This window comes from Heteronotia binoei, chromosome 9, assembly GCF_032191835.1.
Source record: "Heteronotia binoei isolate CCM8104 ecotype False Entrance Well chromosome 9, APGP_CSIRO_Hbin_v1, whole genome shotgun sequence".
In the NCBI taxonomy this organism is placed as follows: Eukaryota; Metazoa; Chordata; class Lepidosauria; order Squamata; family Gekkonidae; genus Heteronotia; species Heteronotia binoei.
This window is the reverse complement of record NC_083231.1, coordinates 4006360-4027138: the sequence shown is the minus strand read 5'-3', so window position 1 is coordinate 4027138 and position 20779 is coordinate 4006360. Positions and strand designations below refer to the sequence as shown.

At 50.6% G+C, this 20779-nt stretch overlaps 1 protein-coding gene across 2 annotated transcripts; it reads right to left on the bottom strand.

The window, feature by feature from the left end:
* Positions 1-1602: 1602 nt before the first annotated feature.
* Positions 1603-20341, bottom strand: FOXJ2 (forkhead box J2). 2 transcript variants are annotated; one of them, XM_060246164.1, is made up of 10 exons: positions 19954-20337; positions 17801-17875; positions 17258-17326; positions 15405-15545; positions 14380-14581; positions 12989-13306; positions 11793-11894; positions 11157-11360; positions 9518-9616; positions 1603-1954 (listed from the first exon to the last, which is right to left on the bottom strand). In XM_060246164.1, the coding sequence occupies exons 1-10, from the start codon at positions 20284-20286 to the stop codon at positions 1875-1877; spliced, it is 1623 nt and encodes a 540-aa protein (XP_060102147.1). In that variant the 5' UTR covers positions 20287-20337; the 3' UTR covers positions 1603-1874. The 2 variants fall into 2 exon arrangements, with proteins under 2 accessions (XP_060102147.1, XP_060102148.1); XM_060246165.1 differs by lacking the exon at positions 11157-11360 and having other exon boundaries at positions 19954-20341.
* Positions 20342-20779: the final 438 nt, after the last annotated feature.

Here is a 20779-nt window from a genome sequence, read left to right as displayed (position 1 = left end):
CTCTCCTCTCCTGGGGGCAGGCAGGCTGGCACTGGGGGCTCCCGCTGGGTCTTGGGCTGCCTGTGCCAGAGTCCACGACTGCGTATTTCGTCCAACGTTGACCCACTCAGAACAATGCAGTCCGTTCAGAGCAAAGAGAGGGTCTGGCTAATTTGCACACCGACCTGCATATATGTACATATACAAACAAGGCGCAACTGACTATGCAAACGAGGAGCCTCTGAATACATAAAGGAGAGACCTTTCCTTAACCCCTCCCTCCCCAGCATTCTCAGAAAGGCCAGCAATCTTACCAGGAGGTCTGCTCGTTAGTCTCCTGGAAAAGCACCGATTGGTATCCGGAGGAGGAGATCTCTCTCTCTCTCTCCACTGTGTTCCACCAGCCCTTCCCGGCAAGAACCTCCCCATCACATCATCCTCTTCCTGGGGCATTACAGTTAAAACTCCTCCACAAATCTGGCTCAGGTATTCTCCTCTCAGAGCACACAACGATGACCCTTTCCCTCCCAAGACCAAAAAAGGCCCCCTCCCCCCTCAGAATCCAACGCGACAGCAAGTTAAAAGCAACGCTAAAGACGTCCCCACCCCTGGCACGGCATTGTTCCCACAATGGTTGCGTTTCCAGCTTGGTTTCCCCCTCACACAGAACAGGCTTGCTGTGGGCAGATTATGAAGAGCAGGAGGAAGCCATTGTGGGGTGGCTGCCGTGCAGCTGAGCGCCGGTCCTTCCAGCACCCACGGAAGGACCCGTCCAGCCTCTTCACTCCAGCGTGGCCTCAGCACTCCAGGCCTCCCTTCACCTCCTCCAGCCACCACGTAGGAAGGGGGCAGGAAAGACTCCCTCCGCTTCCCCCCTCCCATCACAAACTCTTGCCAGAGAATTGAGGGGGCAGAAAACGTAGAACTTTTTTTTTAAAAAAAGCTTGCAGGTAAAAGGGGCACTTCTTGATTTGCATTTCTTATCTGTATATTCAAATAAGAAGCCTTGCTGCATTATTAGAGAAGGCAATAAAAGAAAAGAGGCCAGCCCCAAGGAGTCTGCTTCCATAAAGGGGTCTGGCCTGTCCGACAGGAGGATCCAAGGGACACAAACAGCACTTCCCTCATCTGCCCAGGGCAGTGATTGGAAAAGGGCAGTGATTGGAAAAGGGCAGTGTACAAAGCAGGGCACGCCTCCCCCATCTTCCTTCCCCAGACACTCCCCCCTTTCTGGCCAGCCTCCCTTCCAGCACCTTCCTGCTCTGAAGGCCTCCTCCCCCCTCCTGCCTCAGGCGGTGTGAGGAAGCTCCCAGACTCCTTTAGATCGCCTCCCTCCCCCTCCCCTCACCCCGTTACAACATTTAAGAAAGAACATAATTATGACAGACTTTCAAGATCCACAAGGCTCTCTCACTCTTGCAGCCGACACAACAGAGTCACTGACCACCTGGAAGGGAAAGAGGGATTGCTCAACACGAGTGACGATGGAGGAAGGGAAAGACGTCCTCCAGGATTTCTCTCACGGCACCACAAAACAGTCTTCTGCCAGCCCTCCCACCCTCCCTCCACAGCTGCCAGGCAGCAGGTCACACCCAAGGCCAGGAGATGGAGCAGAAGGGGGGGGGGCTGTGCACAATTATGGAGGATAAGAATAATAATAAGAACAACAAACTAAAGAAGAGAAAAGAGGGCAAAACAGGGCATTCGGAAGGATTATCTTCGGCAGCATCTTGCAGCAGCTTCTCTGGCGGAAGAAGGAGAGGATATATTCCTATATACAGGCAAGGCAAAGAGGCGGAGGGGGCTGGCCCTGCTACTGGGCGCCCCCTCCCCCCCCTCCCCAACTCCCCTTCCCACCCCCTACGCAAGGGACATGCGGTCAAGTCTGTAACTTGCTAGGTGATCAAATCCCAGTTGAAATCATCAGGGATTTCCTCATTGGCGCCTGGAGGTGGCCGTGGAACCAGATGATGACCTGAATACATTGGGAGGAAAGAAGAAGAAAATGGGAATTAAACTGCCTGTTGTGTTGAAAAGTGGCTAATAATGTGAACTACTGTGTACCATGGTGGGAGGACAGCGTTCTTTGATCCCCAACACACACACGCCCAGTTATGTGCCAGGTGAACCGCAATCCTGCTCTGAAAATTATGCAATCGTTGCTATCAATACCCACACTGCCGTTCTAGTTTTTCTAGTTGGGCACGTTCTGGAAATTCCTTGGCTCTTTCAATGCAGCTTGGAGTCACAGGGTATCTAAATAACGGGAGGAAGGAAGGAAGGAAGCAGCCCTCCGAGAGCAGGGGGATGTCGTGGCCAGGCCTGCACCCCCCGCACCACCCAGTAGGAGGCATGCCTTTGCTGCTGGACTGGACATCTACTGTGCTTCATTTCACCTGCCCAGGGACACAGCTGTTTGTAGGGAGGACTGATCTCCATCACTCTTGTTGTGACTGGCCTTGAGAGTCTCTCTCTCTCTCTCAAAACAGCTATAAACTCTTTGCTGCTCCAGGAAGAAAACCTGTACTTAATTATGGCAAATGTACAGGGCTGTCTGCGCTCCACAAAAGATGCTTTGTCTTTCCATTCCCCACTGGCAAGCACTAAAGGATGGTGAGGCAAAATGTTATAGGAGCAGCCAGCGGCACTTTGATCAATCCAGAGCGGGGAGCAAGGTGCCCTCTCCGCTGCAGTCTTGCGAGCAACAATTCTACTTTGTGAGCTGCTGGCCTTCAAGTTGTGCTCTGAGGTCATCCCTCCTGAGCTAAGTCAAAAATGGGTGAGCTAGAGGCTAAAAAGCTGTGAGCCAGCTCACACTCACTCAGCTTAGAGGGAACAGTGGCTGGGAGACCCACACTGCTGGGAGGAGAAGAGTTAAACCTGGCTGCCTGTTTGGAAAAGACGGGGGGGGGGGATGAAGAGCATCCTGTCAGGCTACCTGTCATACCAAGCCCATTCTTCCAAGGGGGGGCGGAGCGAATTCAAGTGTAGGGTAACTAATATTTCTCTTTCTGGTTTATTTCCTAGAAAAACGTACCCTTGCAAGCTGACACTTCCTAGCTCATCTGTGTTGGTATTTTGAATAATGCAAAAAACTTCATTCCTTAAAAGGTGTGTGAATGAACCCACTCACTAGACCAGGGGTGGCCAAACTGGTTTGGGAGCCCCATGCAGCTCTTTCACACATATTGTGCAGCTTCCGGAGGACCTTAATGCAAGCACTGGAACCTCAGTCAGCCTCTGAACATTAGCCCATAGGTAGACAACTATTTCTGACATGTGTGAAGCAAGGAAGGCGGGAGAAACAGGCAGGCTTTCAAGCTGTCCTCCACCACCACAGAGGTCACCCAGAGACCTAGATCAGGGAAAGAGAGCCTAAGAGCGGAGGGAGCCACTGGAAGGAGAGATGGAATTAAAGAGGGTGGTGCAGGGTTCTCCCTTAGTTGCGTAGTTATTGTAGGAGCTGTATTTACTAATCTTGGGGTCAAGGCAAAGAGAGATGCATGATGATGCAAATGGTGGTCAGTGTTTTATTTATATACTACATGTGTGTGTGTCCTTCTCCTGCTGGCACCAAAAAATAATTCCCTAACTTTTCCCTATGCTGGTCTTATGGGGACTGTTATTCCCAGCTTTTTAAAAAATAAAAGTCTCCTTCTAAGAAGCATGGACATGTTGTAAAGTGCTTACATACATATTTTATCTTTCTGTGCAAAGAAAGTATTACGAATTGTCATAAATACATGTCTTGCAGCTCTCAAACATTTGACATTTATTCTATGTGACTCTTATGCTAAGCAAGTTTCACCACCCCTGCATTAGAGGCTGCTTGGCCTAGCTACTGATATTCCACTTCTTGGTGGGCAAAAAGGCCTTAAGAGATCATTTCTGTGATAGTTTGCACCCTTCTCATTTGAGAAAGAATTTACCCTAAACAGATGCTAAGACTGAGAAGGAATTGTAGTGATGATAGGGATTTCAATAGGCAGGCAAGGATTTTAGAAGCACAAGCTAGAAATACCACAGAACGCCTAAAATAAAAAACAAACAGATAGGATGCTTATCCCATTGATATATGATAGGACTTAGAAGTACATTTGAGGTGTTTTGCAAAAATATTGGGTTCTTACTATATGACATCTCCAAATGTAAATCATGTCCTTTGCTTACTTACAAGCATTCAAGGAATTTGGGGGATATGTTAGTATGCAGTGAAGTGGGAAAAGATACCTTTGGCTGAACTTCCTTTAGGCAGAACCATCCCAAAGGGTAATTTACCCAGATGGCCTTTGCAACAACAGGCTCAGGACTGACGTATTTTAGGATTAACTAAATACTGGGAGTTACTGTACTCCAACATTTGCTAACTGTCCATTCCAAAAGCACGATACATGCTGTGAAATGGCCTTGCAGTCTCACGTACGCAGGAATGGTCAGAACCACCATTCAGACCACAATATGCAAGCATCAACCTTGCATCAAGCTGGGAAGGTGGCCAGAGCTCTTCCTAAACATCAGGGTCCTCTGAACAACAGCTGGAATTTTTTTGCTGCTGAAAAGATTCCTGGGCCTGCATCAAGATTACAATCAAGTGTTATCAAGAAGGGAAGCACTTTGGACAGGAGCTCTCCAGGGTCTGAAGGAGGAGGATTTAAATTGGACTCCTTTTTTGTAAGGTGAAACAGCTTGGGGTTGTGGACCTACTTCCCCATTAAGAGATTCTGCTTTGGAGAGCACAGGAGCCTCCTACACGGCTACACGTGTCTGCAATGGCCTCTAAGCAACAAAGCTCCCCAATAATACTGAGTTTGCTCTCTCTCTTTCTGAGTGGAATTCCTCCAGTTGGTGTGGAATGCTGTGGGGTGCTCGCACTAATAATATCCCACCCATTTATTGATTGCGTAATGCATGGTTAATTTTTTTCCCCTTGGGGCGGGGAGGGGGGAGAATACAGGTATATTAACTCTCAGCTGGAGGCTCAGCCAGCTCCTTCCAGGTGAGATGGGCTGTTCAGGTGGGTTCCCGGAGATGCCGGTGTCAACCGTTTTCCTTCTGGCCAAACCCCCAAGGTGGGCACACCACTGACAACCCCACCAAAAGGGGGGCCAGTGTTCCTTTTGAGAGGAGGAATTATTGTTAGTGTGGCAAGAACTGCTCTGGCAACTGACCCAGAAGGCATGGGGCTATATGGCCAGACACTACTGGCCCAAAGGAGGGCTGGTGCCCATCACCCTCTGCACCCAGTGTTCAAGGCATGATCAATCACCAGGGCGAACTGTGCCACCCAGAGGTGAAACTGAAGCTCTTCCATGACCAGCTTCACTGCCAGAGCTTCTGACATTCCAAGGGTGAAAACTTCTGGCTCAGGCAGAGGGTGGGAAACTCAGGATGTCAATAAAGCTGCTACTGAAAGTGTCCAATTGTAGGTCCCAGTCTGCTTTGAGGGGAGGGCTGCCAGGACTGGAACATCTCCTCCCACCTGCCAGTGCTGGCCTGCTGCTAGGTGTGCAGCATTTGCTCAAACATCTGGAACTGTCAAGCAGCCGACTGCTTGCCACAGCCATTGCTGATCATAGGCCTAGGCTCCGTGATGTTCTGAGATGGCTCACCACAACCACCAGCGGTTTAGACCTGCCAGGAGAGCCCCTTGTTCCTCCACAGGGGACATGGTGCCCACATGCGCCACCTCTACGTGACCCTCAAGGGGAAGCAGGATGAAAGCAAAGTCAGCACCACTCCATAGACTGAGTGCACAGATGTTGACCACAGCTTTGCTGCACATCCACCACTCTGGAAGTTGTTCATGTCACCTGCCCAGGGATAGGGTTACTTATGGGGTGATGGTGGTGAACAGTATTACCCCCTCCTATCTCCTGGCCAGAGAATCTCCATCAAGTACCCTGCAGGAAGGTGAGCATCTATTCACAGTTAGTCTTGGGAGGCAGTGAGTGAGTGGAGTTATCAGGGAGGTGCAAGATAAGGAGAACTAGTTTGGATTGGGCTTGAAATTTGAAATGGTTTGCAGCAGCATGGCTGGTGAAAGAGCAGAGGCAGTGATGTGCACTGTCTGTGGCATGTCTTACTTGAGGGCAAGAGCAATTATACATGCAGCAAGTGTAAGTTGGTAGCCCTGCTGGAGAAGAAGATACAAGACTTGAGGCACACTTGTCCACACTCCAGTTTATAAGGGAAGGCAAAAATTTCATGGACAGAACCCATTAAATGCTCTTGAGAGGGAAACAGGAGGATGAGGAAAACTAACACAGGACAAAGAGGCATAGAAAAAGGTAACCCACAGGAGCAGGACAATCAGGAGGCTTTCTTAGTCTCTGTTGCTAAGCAATCAGTTCCAGGATCTCTCCATCAATACTGATTCTGGGACACTGGTACAAGGGCAACTTGCCCAGCCCCTGCAAAGTTTGAAGGAGATTTCTCAGAACCCCGAGGAGGAGAGGACTCAAGCTTCTGCTTCCCAATATAGGAAGAAGCGTCTGCTGGTAATTGGGGATTCCCTATTGAGAGGGGGAGAGCCTCAAGTGTGCCGACCAGACTTGTCATCTCGAGAGGTCTGCTGTCTATCAGGTGCATGCATCCAGGATGTGCCTGAACGAGTAGGAAGACTTCTCAAGCCCACAGATGATTATCCTTTCCTGCTGATCCATGTGGGAACAAATGAAACTGCCTGGCACAGCCCAGAACGTATTAAAAGAGACCACATGACTCTGGGTAAGAAGATGAAGGACCTGGGAGCACAGACTGTTTTCATCAGTTCTTCCTCTCAAAGGCCATGGCTCAGGAAGGGAAAGAAGAAGACTGCAAATAAATGACCGGCTATGTAGATGGTGTCATCAGGAAAGTTTGGATTTTTGGACCACACACTTTCGAGATGGGAGGTCGTCTATCGGGAGATGGTTCACACCTCACGAGGGTAGGAAAAAATATGTTTGGCAAGAGCCCTGCAAACCTTTAAATTAAATCCTTTAAATTAATTTTAAAGGCTTTAAATTAAATCCTATGGGGAAGCAAGACAAAAATTCAAAGCTTGGTATGATGCCAATAACTGAAGACAAGAACACTACAGTTTTGCAGGAGCAGCAATTAATTAATTACATTAATTCACATGTAAGTACAGAAATGAAACCTCAGGGAGCATAAAATATGGATTCTGATGTCTCTACACCAATGCACAGAGAATGGGAAACAAGCAAGAAAACTGGAAGTCCTAACAGAGGAAAGGGACTATGACCTAATAGTCCTTAACTGAAACTTGGTGGGATGACACTTCACAACTGGGATATTAGGACTGAGGGATGCAACTTATTTAAAAGGGACAAGTAAGGAATAGGGGAGAAGTTGCATTATATGTAAAGAAGGTATATATTAAAACAAATAAAATGAATGGGGATAAAACAAAATCAATTTTAATAGGGATAAATGTAAAGTCCTGCATTTAGATAGGAAAAATCCAATGTATAAATTATAGGATGGGGGAGGCTTGTCTGGACAGTAGTATGTGTGAAAAGGATCTAGGGATCTTGGTGGATCATACACTGAACATAAGTGAGCAGTGTGATGCAGTAGCTAAAAAGGCAAATGCGCTGTATGAGCAGACGTATAGTGTCCAGATCACACAAAGTGATGGTATCCTTTTACTCTGCTCTGGCAAGACTTCACCCAAAATACTGTGTTCAGTTTTGGGCACTGCAATTTCAGAAAGATATAAACAAGCTGGAATGTGACCAGAGGAAGGCAACAAGTATGGTGAGGGATCTGGAGACCAAGCCCTAAGAGGAAAGGTTGAAGGAGCTGGGGATGTTTAGTGTGGAGAGGAGATACGATCACTGTCCTCAAGTACTTGAAGGGCTGTCATATAGATAATGGTGTGGACTCATGTTCCCTCTAAGCTTAAGAGTTGTGAGCAAAAATTCTGCTTTGTGAGTTATTTTATAAGAAAAAGTAGTATAATACTTGAGAAAGCATATTATTATGGACAGAACTCTCTCACAGAGTCATAATTGGTAGGACTACCAGCATATTTGGGTATTAAGCAAATTTCATAACATTGAACCTATATAATGCATAATCATTAAACACATTTATAGCATATTAAGTTTTGCCAAAATTATTAAAACAAAAAATCTTGAAAATATTTTTCTTATATTATTTAAATATTATGTCTTCACAATTTTTTTCTAGTGATCCCCAAAATATCCCTTTTTTTTCATTTGGAAATTCAAAAAGTCCTCAGATCCCCCCTGCCCCCCCAGCTATATATTTTGAGTGTGAACAAGAACATAAGAGAAGCCATATTGGATCAGGCCAATGGTCCCTCCAGGCCAACACTCTGTGTCACATAAGAACATAAGAGAAGCCCTGTTGGATCAGGCCAATGGCCCCTCCAGTCCAGCACTCTGTGTCACATAAGAACATAAAGAGAAGCCCTGTTGGATCAGGCCAATGGCCCCTCCAGTCCAGTACTCTGTGTCACATAAGAACATAAAGAGAAGCCCTGTTGGATCAGGCCAATGGCCCCTCCAGTCCAGTACTCTGTGTCACATAAGAACATAAAGAGAAGCCCTGTTGGATCAGGCCAATGGCCCCTCCAGTCCAGTACTCTGTGTCACATAAGAACATAAAGAGAAGCCCTGTTGGATCAGGCCAATGGCCCATCCAGTCCAACACTCTGTGTCATATAAGAACATAAGAGAAGCCCTGCTGGATCAGGCCAATGGCCCATCCAGTCCAACACTCTGTGTCATATAAGAACATAAGAGAAGCCCTGTTGGATCAGGCCAATGGCCCATCCAGTCCAACACTCTGTGCCACATAAGAACATAAGAGAAGCCATGTTGGATCAGGCCAATGGTCCCTCTAGGCCAACACTCTGTGTCACACAAGAGGGATTTTTCCCCCATCGCAGCCTCAAATCTTCCTGTCAGAAAGTCCTGGGGAGAAAACTCTTCTCCCCCCATCCCCTGAAAGTTTATGTACCCCCCACCCTGCACCTTCCTCTCTCCAGGCTGGTGTCCTTCTGGCCAGGCAATGTCCACAGCACACCACACAACTGTCTGATCTGTGTTACTGACCCCACCCCCCAAGAGGTGTATGACAGCAGATGTAAGCACAAGTCAGCAAAGTTCTTTCTTCCTGTGTTTTTATATTATTACATATATATTATGGACTACAACTAGGATACACATGTCCTTTTGTGATTTACCTAGATTTGCAGAAACAGAGAGGATCTGCCCACCTGGATCTATCTGTATTTTTATGTGTGTGTGTTGTGTGCATGTGAGTGTGTGTGGCGACCTTTGGTGACTGAGCCCTACGGGGGACCTGGAAGATATTCAGGGAGGTGGCTGAATTAAAGCCTGCTCCTGTCTCCAGACTGCTGGTATTCCAAGGGTTGGCCCTGCTCAGCTTCCGAGATCTGACATCGAGATCCCTGGGCTTGCAGCTGGGCTGTCCTGGTCAGGGCAGCAAAGAAGTTCTTTGACATTTACTTTCAACAGGTCCTTCTTCCACATGGCCTTCCTACCTGGGCGATTATATGCTGGAGAGTCCTGGGTGGGCATCTGGTACATGGGAGATGGTCCAGAATAGAGATGCGGAGGCTGCGGCTGACCATAGGAGTTCACTAGCAGAGAAAGGGGAGAAGTGACCGTCAATAGCCCCAGTGACTGGCTGGCAGCAAAGAAACAAGGGATGCGTTCAGCGGCTTCTAGGCATTCCCAGTGCCTGCCTACAGCTTTATGCTGTGGTCACCCTCATGAAGCGAGGATGCTTCCCATTGGGATAAAGGAATCTGGTCAGCTGCTCCTTCCCCAGCCACAGAGAAACCCACAACACCCACTGATCAAAAAGAACTGTCATATACAGCTGAAGAGAAGTCTTCAGAAAACACCAGTCTGTTTGGAATGGCATCAGTTTCCTTTCTAGAGGTGAACTCATTTCACTCCCTGCCGATCACCCCACGCAAGACTACCCACCCTCCTCCTCCTCAAGTTACAGGACAAAACTGGCATGCGTTCATTATTATAGCTCTTAACACACTTGTCTCTTACTATCCTTTCATAAGAGTAGTAGTCCATCCTTATTCCATCTTTCGTTTTTCAATCACACACAAAAGCACCAGTTCTCTTCCCAGGTATAATACGGGCCTTGCCTGGTTGCCTGGAAGTCCTTCTTGCGCACCACAGGGAAACAAACGAGCACTTGCACGAGACAGATAATACTGTCCTCACTCTTAGGCTAAGTCGAGTGGGGGGTGCGGGTGGGCAGTGCTTGTTTCCCAGGCAGGAGACATTTCAGAGGCGGCTGGCCCTTGCCTGCCTCTGCATTGCAACCCTGGTATTCCTTGGGGCTCTCCCACCCCAACACGAGCCAAGGCTGAGTTTCTGAGCTTGGATGAGATCAGGCCAGCCTGGGCAACAGCTAAGTGCCCGGATGTTTGTGCAGCGCAGCCTCAAAGCAGCAGCTGCCACCGCAAGGGAGAGAAGCAGAATCCAACCTCCTGGGCTGAAGTCCTGGACAACAAAAGACATTCCAGACACGAGAGAGCGATTCATCGCATGTAGTTCGCCCCCTGCTGGGAGTGGGTGGGTCCTGGACCCTCAGGAACTGGGAAGGCTTGGCTGCACTGCGGAGTGCCAATAAGACATTGTTTTTTCCAATCCTACACAGCAAGCCTTCCTGAGTGCTTTGGGTGAATCTCCCGCTGAGGCTCTTTTGGCTGCCCAAATCCGCTGCTTGTTAACTGTGCAGAGAAACTGGTCAGCAGCCCCCCCACCCTGCCCCCTGGCCATGACATAACGGCAGGGCAGAGCAGCGTGTGCCTCAGCCCCTGGCCCTTGAAATGCGGCTCCACAGGCACACCTCTGGCAGGCAGGGTCTCGCTGGACGTGCTTCGCAACCCAACGTCCACCAGTTTCAGCACAGCCTGTTTTCCCCACAGCAGCCCTGGGCTCATGCGCACCACTTCCCCGCGTAGCACAGCCAGCCGCTGCAAAGCCCCTGACTACTCTCCTCCGCGTGTGGCATGTCTCCTTCCCCAGGCCAGGTGAGTGTGCAGGGCCTGCTGCAGCTGAGACCAGGCAAGACCGGCCCCTCAGGCTGAGCCGGGACACCCCAGCCCTTCTCCTGCCCTGTCCCCTCCCGAACGCCCCCCTCCTCGGTACCTTGGTTCATGGGCTGCTGCTCTTGCTTGCCACTGCTCATGGCACAGGACTCGGAGATGCGGGGCGGCTGCGGGGGGCCTCCCAGGTGAGGGAGCTGGCCGGTCTGGGTCAGGAAGTGATTGAGGGAGTCACAGAGGTTGGCAATGTGATGCTGGTCGAGGGTCCAGTTCTTACGCTCAGCTTGGCGTAGGCTCTCCATCAACTCTGCAGGGGGCCAGAGAAAGAGAGGTCAGACTCTCTCCACCCCTCCCAACAGCTGCTTCTTCCCGACACTTCTGCCTTTACTCCTGCAGCTGAGAACCTCGGGCCAGGGAGGGTCCCTCCAGCCCAGCATCCTGGCCTCCCACCCAGCAGCCAACCGGCTCCTCTGGAGGGCCAGCAGTGGGGCAGAGAGGCCGAGGCCTTCTCTCGATGTTGCCTCCTGGCTCTGGGCCTCAGAGGCTGCCTGCCTCTGATCAAGCAGGTTCCCTTTAGCCCCCAGGGTAGGAGCCACTGCCAGGCCATTCCTCTGTCTAATCTCCTCCTGAAGCTGCCTGCCTCTACATCACCCACCTTTTGCCCTTTCTACGAGGCCGCTGGCCGAAAGACACAGAGCGAAGGGCGGAAGGAAGTGGCGTAACGCAACCGGTTGCCTACCTGAGAACTGAGAGTGTTCAATGCTTGACCAGTTCAATCGGTTCACCATCTTGAAACTTTCTTTCAGGGAATCAATGTTGGAGCACCAATCCAGGGGGAATGCTGGAGAAGAGGGTGCAGAAGTCAGCTGAAAGTGCACGGTGCCTCTCTTCCCCTGACTCTCGTCTCAAAGGATATGAAAAGGGGGGGCGTTCTCACTAAAATAGTGAGTGAGCCATTCTTTCACTGTACCAAAATGCTTCTCCTCTCCCTAGTGTAGTTTACATCAACGTGGAACTCCAACCCAGACTGGGACAAAGGTCTCTTTCCTGGGAAGGAGAGAAGGAGCCAAAATGCTCCCCTCATTTTGCTTCAAGGGACTGATGGGGCTGCAAGGAAGGCCCAGCAATGAGATCTTGGCTGGGGGCTTCCAAGGACATCTTGGCTCAGGCCCACTAGAGAACCTCTGGGAGCCCTTCACAGCCTTAGCTCTTTTTGCTGCTGCTGCTGCTCAGCAGAACCCAAAGGCAGGCTCAGAGCAGAGCTGATGAGCACAATCTCTGCTGCCCTCAGGGACACACCCATCTGTCATGCTCACACCTCCCGCTGGGGTCCCAGGACCGTCTTCAGCCACTGACCCCTGTCTTGGGGTCTACCATGTGCTCTTAGGGAGTGGGCGGGGCCAAGCGGGGCTTCAGACCGGCCACTGGAGACCTGATTGGCTGCGCAGATTTAAAATGTTGCTTTGGCAGCAGCTGCCACTCCAGCACTGCAGCACACAGGACTGTATGCCTGAAAGTCTAGGCGAGAAAGTTCTCTGAGATATGTTAATTTCAGTAGCCATCCTGTTAATCAGAATGTCTGCCTGAAATGACGACGTTGTTATTCAAGTTATGCACGGCCTCCCATGCGGTTGGCTCCGCCTCCTGTGGCAGCCATTTTATGGTTGGCTCCACCTCTTGTGGCAGTCATTTTGCAGCTGCACCCAAAACCCTGTGTCAGAATTCCAAAGGTGCCTACAGGTTCAAAAAGGTCAGAGACCCCTGCACACTCAAAAATGAAATGTGTGGTATGCCTTTTGTGTGTTGTCTAAGTCTCACAGAGGGATTCCTCTGCCAGAGAGGTTCTCCAAGAAAAGGAGGCATCCTAAATCCTGGGTAAATGTGTCTCCCCCCCGTCCATTCACTCCTGCTACCTTGATCCCCTCTGGAACTCACCAAAGCCAGCGCTATTGATGGAAGCCTGCGATTGCTGCTGCTGCTGCTGCGAATGCGAGTGTGGGTGGTGCTGCTGATGCTGGTGGTATCCTCCATGCTGCATGGAAGAAGGGTGAAGGGACATCACAGGAGGGGGGCCATAGTTCTCGCTTGCCTGCTGCTGCTGCTGCTTGCCACCCTGGGATGGGCAGCCTTCTGGGGTTGGCGTGTGGAGGGAAGGGGCCGCCCCCACCGCCGAGGGCATCTGCTGCTGCTGCTGCTGGTACATGTAGTAACTGTGGTTGGAGGGCTGCATGTCCCCCAGGAGGGAAGAGAAATCTGAAGGCAGAAGCAAGAGGAAAGCGTTAACGGGTGAGGCCACGGGGAGAGGTCATCGGGAGGAGGAAGGGGGCTGGGGTGTTACTGATGGGGGATGCCGCCAAGCTCGCCGTTCTTTCCCACTGGATCCCAGCAATGCTGCTGATGTTCTGACCCAGGGCCTGGAGTTAGTAATGGGCTAGACGGAGGAGAACAAGCTGAAACTTAATCCGGACCAGACAGAGGTTCTCTGAGCTACCTCAAAGGCAGCAAGAAAATAAAGAGCTGCACCAGTCACTAGAGATAAAGCAAAAAGGCCGGGGCTGATGGTGCAAAATATACATCTTATCACACAGTTGAACTGCTGGTGGGCACACAAGACAGGGCCTTTTCTGTAGCAGCCCCACACAGGTGCAGCTCCCTCCCCACCCCCCTTGGAATCTTCCAGAGTTTTATTTAGGGCTGCATCTGACTAATTTTAGTTTTCATTTATCGGCAGTCCTAACTGAGGTTTTAAATTGTGTTCTTTTATGTATTTTTTATCATTGCTGTTTTATTTGCATTATTTATGCAAGGTAGAAAGTGTAATAAACAAACAAAAGAGGGCCATCCGCGTGACGGCCCGGCCCACCGCGGTTCTTCCCCAGGAGAGAGGGGCCTGCCCCCCTGCAGCAAGGGCTCCTGGCCACACTTCCCAGCAGCCTTCGGGGCAGCCGGAGATCCTCCCTCCTTTTCTTTTGTGAGCACAAAACCAAGGAAATATTAGGATTTTTTACAACAGTAAATATGACCCAGGACTTCCTTGTGTTTGGCACCTGCTATCTTGGCTTCACATGATATCCTTCCTAGTTTTGATAATTAGGAATAAAAGGATGGTACAATCTGTAAGACCAGAGTCAGCCTTCGAGAAGGCCCCAGCACAGACAAGGAGCTGCTTCAACCAGCAGGGCCAGTCTTGAAGGGGAGGGCACCAGCAGACAAACCAGGGGTGGACTTCGACAACAAACAAGCAGCAAGTGCTGCTCAGACGCCAGGACCTCCTTGCTCCTCCTCCCCCAGCCCAGCCCAGCCCTGCCCGGCACTCTTGTTATTACCATGCTGGGAGGAGGAGGAGGAGGATTTCTCAAGCATCGATTTATACAGATTCCGGAACGACCAGCTCAGGTCCTGGAAGTTGATCTCAGAGTAGGAGAATTTCAAGTCGTGGCTGGTGCTGTAGTGGGGTGGAGGCACATCCGTCCCTTCGCGGTTCTGCCCTCCAGCCACAGTGGCTGCCACATCCACGGGCCCCGCGTTCTGCAAAGGACAAAAGGGGAGGGGCATCAAGCACAGCTTCGAGGGGCGTCACCCACAGCCCCGCCTCCAACTGCTTCAACACACCAACCAGTTTCTGGATTCTCAGAGGCATGTTTGGGGAGTCACTCCAGGCACCAAAACGGCTTCACATGGAACAGGCCCGGGAGCCAGGCCAGCTGGGAGCAGCTGTCCCAGGCAGCCCCATCAGGCCCTGAGGGGAGGGGCAAGACGATGGGGAGGGGTCCCTCAAATATCATCTGTAGCACAGCCAGGTTCCACCCTCTTTTCTCCCCTGCGTGTTGTGCACGCACACCCATGAAATCACAGCCATCCCACTGATGCCGAAGAGGCAAAGAAAACCCTCTTCTGTACTGATCAGGTGGCTGCAATTCCATCCCCTCCAGCCTCTGGGCCTGGCTGCCTTCAGCTGGAATCATCTTGAAGAGGCCACTGGGCTTTTGAGCCATGAACAATACTGCTCTGAAGTAATTAAGCAGGTGAAGCTACCTGGGGCAGGGAAAAGCTTTGCCAGGCTGCTGTCAGAGGCCTCCAAGCAGGGCTCCTCAGGAGAAAAGTCACCCTGCAGCCAACTTCAAGCCTGCCCGAGCCCCCTTTGCCTCCCTGCTATCTTCCCAGCAGTCTGAGAGAAAGAGAGCGCGGCTGGCCCAGCTGAGACCCCTCCCTTACTCTTCACTGGAAGGTGGGGTGTGTGGGGCGTGTTCACCTGAGCTGCTCATCCCTCTCTGCATCCCTTTACACCCTCCCCTCTTCTGCCTTCTGGCCTCCCCTTCCTGATCCTCTTCCCCAGCCTCCCCCCACTCACCTGACTGTAGCTGCCAATGGGTGAGGTGCTTTGCAGGGACAGCTGGGGAGTGGACTCAGGGGACAGCGATGTGTCTGAGCTGACGGGGACAGCCCCCCGGGGGCTCTTGCTTGCTTCTTGCTCCGGGGAGTCCTGTGATAACTGGGGGTGGAAAGAAAAGCACCGTCTGTGCACGTGCAAGTCACAACTGTACAGGAAACAGCATTGCAGAAAAGTCGCCAGGTGCAGGCTCAGGGCAATACATGCGCACGCACACAGACACACAAAAGGACAGAAGCGACACACATCAGCAACATACATGCTGGGGAAACGGAGACATCTGATTCCCAAGTCAGAGGGTCACACACCCTATTCACTTCCTTCAACATATGTCAATATTCTACCAAAGGCCACACGGACTACGCTAAACAAACCAGCCCACTGACGTACACTGGAAAGCCGGAGCACTTCCATCAACGGACAGCTGACAGTTTGCTTGGGAGACCCTGCTACTCCTCTGAGTAGGAATGAGCTCTGGCTAGGGGACTGCTCGCTTTTGGGTGTGGCAAAATGTCCCTGAATCCTCTCTCCACATGGCCTTTAATGTCACACCAAACTTCTGCACAGCTCACTGTGGGGTCTACCGGGATTCCCTGGTGGTCCCTCTCTCACCCAAGCACAGACCCAACTCAAGCCTGGCCTCCTGCTGCAGCGCAAACTTGCAAGCCGTGGCCTGGGATACTGGCCTTCAAGACCACTTGCTGCAGACTGGCCGAAATTGGGTTGCACTAGAAATACCACAATTTCACACTGGAACAACGGAGGGGCAGAGAACAGAGAGAGCCTACACAGCAAGTGAGCTAGCTCTGTGCCAGTGTTTAAAAGTCATCATGGCTCCTTCCAAGAAATCCTGGGAACTAGAATTTGGTGTCGGTACTAAGAACTTGCCATCGTCTGCATCAGAAAAGAATCTCCAGGGTTCCCTACAGAAACTAAATTATTGTTAGGCCTGCAGTATAAAGATGCTCAAGACAGAGAAGGGGCGGGGAGCTGAAAGAAAGGGAATGGGTGCAAAACATTAAAATTCGGATGCCATGTTGGAGATTGGGATTAAAAATGGGCACCAAGTCTGAACAGGTTGTAAACTACCATGTTAGCAAGATATTTTGGTGTCCTCTTGCTATTTAAAGTGCAAGAAAATTCTTCTCAATTATGTAAAGTGAATAAGGACCTGTGTTTGGGTCTCTAAATGATGACGTTTTAAGCATTACTATGTTTGGGTGTGGAAGCTGGACAATAAAGAAAGCTGATAGGAAGAAAATGGATTCATTTGTAACGTGGTGTTGGAGACTTTGATGGCTCCCCAGGACCACCAGAAAGACATAGTAGTGGGTTCGAGTTCAACTCAAGTCTGAACTCTCCCTAGAAGCTGAAATGACCAAACTGAGGTCACATTATGAGAAGACAAAAGACACTGGAAAGACAAGAATGCCAGGAAAATTTGAAGGCTGCAGGAAAAGACAGAGACCCAACCTGAGATTATGCAAAGTAAGCCAATTTGCACTGGTCACTGGGCAGTTTAAAACAATCCCCCCCCCCCCCCCCCGGCTAGTTGTGCTTCTGCTAATCATGAGGAAGACCAGAGGAGGCCTCGGGATCCTGCTGTTCCTTCTCCTCTGTGTTGTAAAGTTCCAGCAGCCAGTGCCAAAGCACCAGTTGTGGCTAGAAATGTTTCCTTCTTTCAGCCTGACAGCAGAGATTCTCAGAAAGCTTATGTGGAAGCGTGCCATAGCTGCAGCCCTAGCAATGTCTTCTGGGGGGGAATCTGGTCCATTCCTCCCACCTTAACGGACTGGGAGGGAAGCCACACTCACATCATCATCGGGTGGGTGCCGCCTCTTCCGGGAGATGTCAGGACAGGTGTCTATTGTCCAGTAAGAACCCTAGAAAGAAATAAGATTTCCATTGGTGAGAAGAATGTAAAACCAACTTTTCACTTCAGTGCGCAAAAGAACAAAACAGGCTGGACAAGAGAAATTCTGATGCAAACGTGTGAAAGGGAATCAATGCCTCCCTGCAGAAACTCCGCAAAGTCTCCTACCAAGAGACGCCTCTGGGGCCCTGAACACGACATGTTCCACGGCTTCCTCTGTAGCTTCCCCAAATGCAGACGAACAAAGCCCCCGGGCTTGCTTCTCCTCTACCTCAGCAGCTATTGCCTTTCCAGAAACCAGGGCAGGGAAAGCCTATTTCCCAATAGCTGCTTGCATTTATTTTTTATTTTACTGGTTTGTCTGTTCACTCATGGGTTTTCATTTATTGGTTTGTTTGTTCATTCACTTTTGCCACATTTTGCCAGACAACGCTGGCAGAAGTCCTCCTCACCAGGTAGGTCAGCCATTATTAGATCCTCTCACCTTTCCAGGGTCATCCCGTGGGCGAGGCACTTTCCGAAAGCATTTGTTCAGAGACAGATTGTGACGAATTGAATTCTAAGAAGAAAGGGGAAGAATTACACACATATAAATAACCAACAGGAGGATTATGTGTAAAGCAGGTCAATAACTTTTTCTTTTATCAGATCTGCTTCTGAGTAATGAGAAATATCCTAAACTATCTCCTCACCCACCTCCCACCAAGCTCTTCTCTGCCTAGCAACAGCCCTGACCCAGAGAGCTCCGGCCAGCCTGATCTTGTCAGATCTCAGAAGCTAAGCAGGGTCAGCCGTGGCTGGTCTTTGGACGGGAGACTTCCAAGGAAGCCCAGGGTCAGTGCGCAGAGGCAGGAAAGGGCAAACTGCCTCTCGACATCTCTGGCCTTGAAAGCTTTAAGGGGTCACCACAAGTCAACTGTGATTTGGTGGCAAAAAAGGGAAGACAACCTGAACCAGGAAGAGCACCAAGAATGAAGCTACTGACTAAACCGCAGAGAAAAACAAAAGCTGGGGTTCGTTTTAAAGCCCAGTTCAGATCTGCTTGTGACCTTTCCGAGAGCCTCGCAGCAGATGCCTGCGCTACTCTGCAGGTGCTGACCAGAAGCTCACAGAAGCCACGGATGTAAAGGCTGCAAGCCCCTATGGATTTAAAAACCTCTTTCCCAACAGCAGCGGTGACATTGACATTTGGTGCAAACTATATCTCTAGGGAGTTCAGCTACTGTTTCTCAAGGCAAAAGGCTGGGAGTCCATTTCCCCTTGCTTATTTTCCTTAGCTGGTGTTCCCACACGTGTGTCTACTGTCTCAAGCAGAAGAGGGCAGGCTCCGCAAGAGGGAAGTGGCAGGCACAGGGAACCAGAGCTCAGCAGCAACCACCTCCTACCCCCCCCCCCCGCAAGAGCAGTGACCAGGCCTCACCGCTGCCTTCAGGAAACTCTGAACCCAGAGCCAGCATCTCTTCCATCACCAGAGTGCTGCTGCTTTTGCACCACTTTGCCCTGGTCAAACTTTCCCAGTGAGCAGGGAAGAGACAAGCCCCTGCTGCTACTCCTCACCTGTGCCCCCCCCCCCAGGCTTCCTCCTGCAGTTCTCCCAGAGAGGATCCACACATCAGGCTTTCAGCCAATGAATGGGTTCAATATGCCCTTAGCCTATTTAGCAGGTGAAGTCACAAACTGATGTCAGCATCACAACTCATGTGTTGAACTACGCACAGTTTGCTGTTAGACATGCCAAGAGTTGGTGCTTTTGAGAGCTGAATTCAGTTGAGGGAGATTTATGCACTGGAAAGGCAGTCTGTGAGCTGAACTGTTAACAGGGCTTTATGAATGTTTCTTACTTAATTGGAATCTTTTGGATGCGGACTATCAGATAATAATTGTATCAATGCAGAGGGGAAGGTGGGTACATGCTGGGGAGGCATGCCCAGGGACGGTGGATCAGTGGTAGAGCATCTGCTTGGGAAGCAGAAGGTCCCAGGTTCAATCCCTGGCATCTCCAAAAAAGGGTCCAGGCAAAATAGGTGTGGAAAACCTCAGCTTGAGACCCTGGAGAGCCGCTGCCAGTCTGAGAAGACAATACTGACTTTGATGGACCGAGGGTCTGATTCAGTATAAGGCAGCTTCATATGTTCATATGTTTGTAAGGCAGCCCTGGGAAACGACAATGCTACAGTTTTAACCTCAGGGCGCATCTAAAGGCTTTGGCTAAGACTTGAAAGTGCAGTGCCTCCTCTTCCCTGTGAAGAACACCCCAGTGGGTTAATAGCCACAGTGTTCCTGGTGCTGCTGAGCAGCCGCCAGGCCCAGGACCAAGGACTCCTGTCCACCTTCCCATTGGCAGGGGGGTACCTTGGCCTACTCCAGACTGGCACATAAACATCTGGGCCTGGGAGAGGGCATGCCCATTCGCACCGGAAAAACTTCAACTATATAATGTTTGAACAGATGGGCAGGTTTAAATATAGGGCTGTCAAAAATTAGAAGATAAATTCTTCGACACAGGAGTCAGTGTGTTCTTATGTCACTCTGTAAGGCACCCTGTGCACAGGTGGCAGCAGCAGGTAGCATTGAGGTTACACTTGAACAGGTTCTTGCCGGGGCTGAGGGCCCCTGTCCAGAGGTGGGCATTCTCACCTTCCAGCCAATCCCAGCATTCTTGTAGTAGGGGAAGTTGTCACAAATCCAGCGATAGATCTCACTGAGGGTCATCTTCTTGGCAGGCGATGAATTGATGGCGTAAGTGATCAGGGTGGCATAGCTGTAGCGCGGCTTCCCATCCTGATGGATTGCAGCATCGTCCTTGCTCAGGGTAGCGTTGGGGTCAGTGGGTGAGCCGGGGGGGCACTTCCGGGCAGCCCCGGGTGGGCCCGCTTGTGAAGCACCCCCTAATTTCTCAATGGTCGCTCGAAGAGTGAGCTGGGGGAGCCAGTCAATGGATGTGAGGCTGCTTTCCAAGTCGGAGGCCATGATGCTGGAGGAAAAGGGGTCTCCTGGGGGGAAAGGAACAGGCCATGGGGTTGGCTTCTCACATGCAATGGTTTGAGAGGTCTACACACACTAACCTCCCTCTCCCCCCCTGCCCCGTTTCAAAGGCGAGGGCATCGAAGCCAGTCCAAGAAGCCAGTCCAAGAAGTAAAAACTGCCACTCATATGATTACCTAAGAAGAGTTCAGATTTCCCGCCAGCCAGGAAGGGAACCCCAGAAGGGGACTTCTTTGAGGGCTGTGAATATATTTATGGAACAACATCTGCATCCCCGCCTTTCTCCCAGCACAGTCAGCTTTCAAATAGCCCAACAGCAAAAAGGGAAGGGAGTCTGAGGGAAGGCTTTGAAGGCAGCCTTGGTGGCTGAGTTTGCATTTCTGAGCAGAAGGCAGCAGTTGTCAGGCGGAGCTCCAGCAGTCTTCAGGTTACAAATGAAGAACCAGAAAGACTGTCCTGCTTACTAATTCAAAAATGA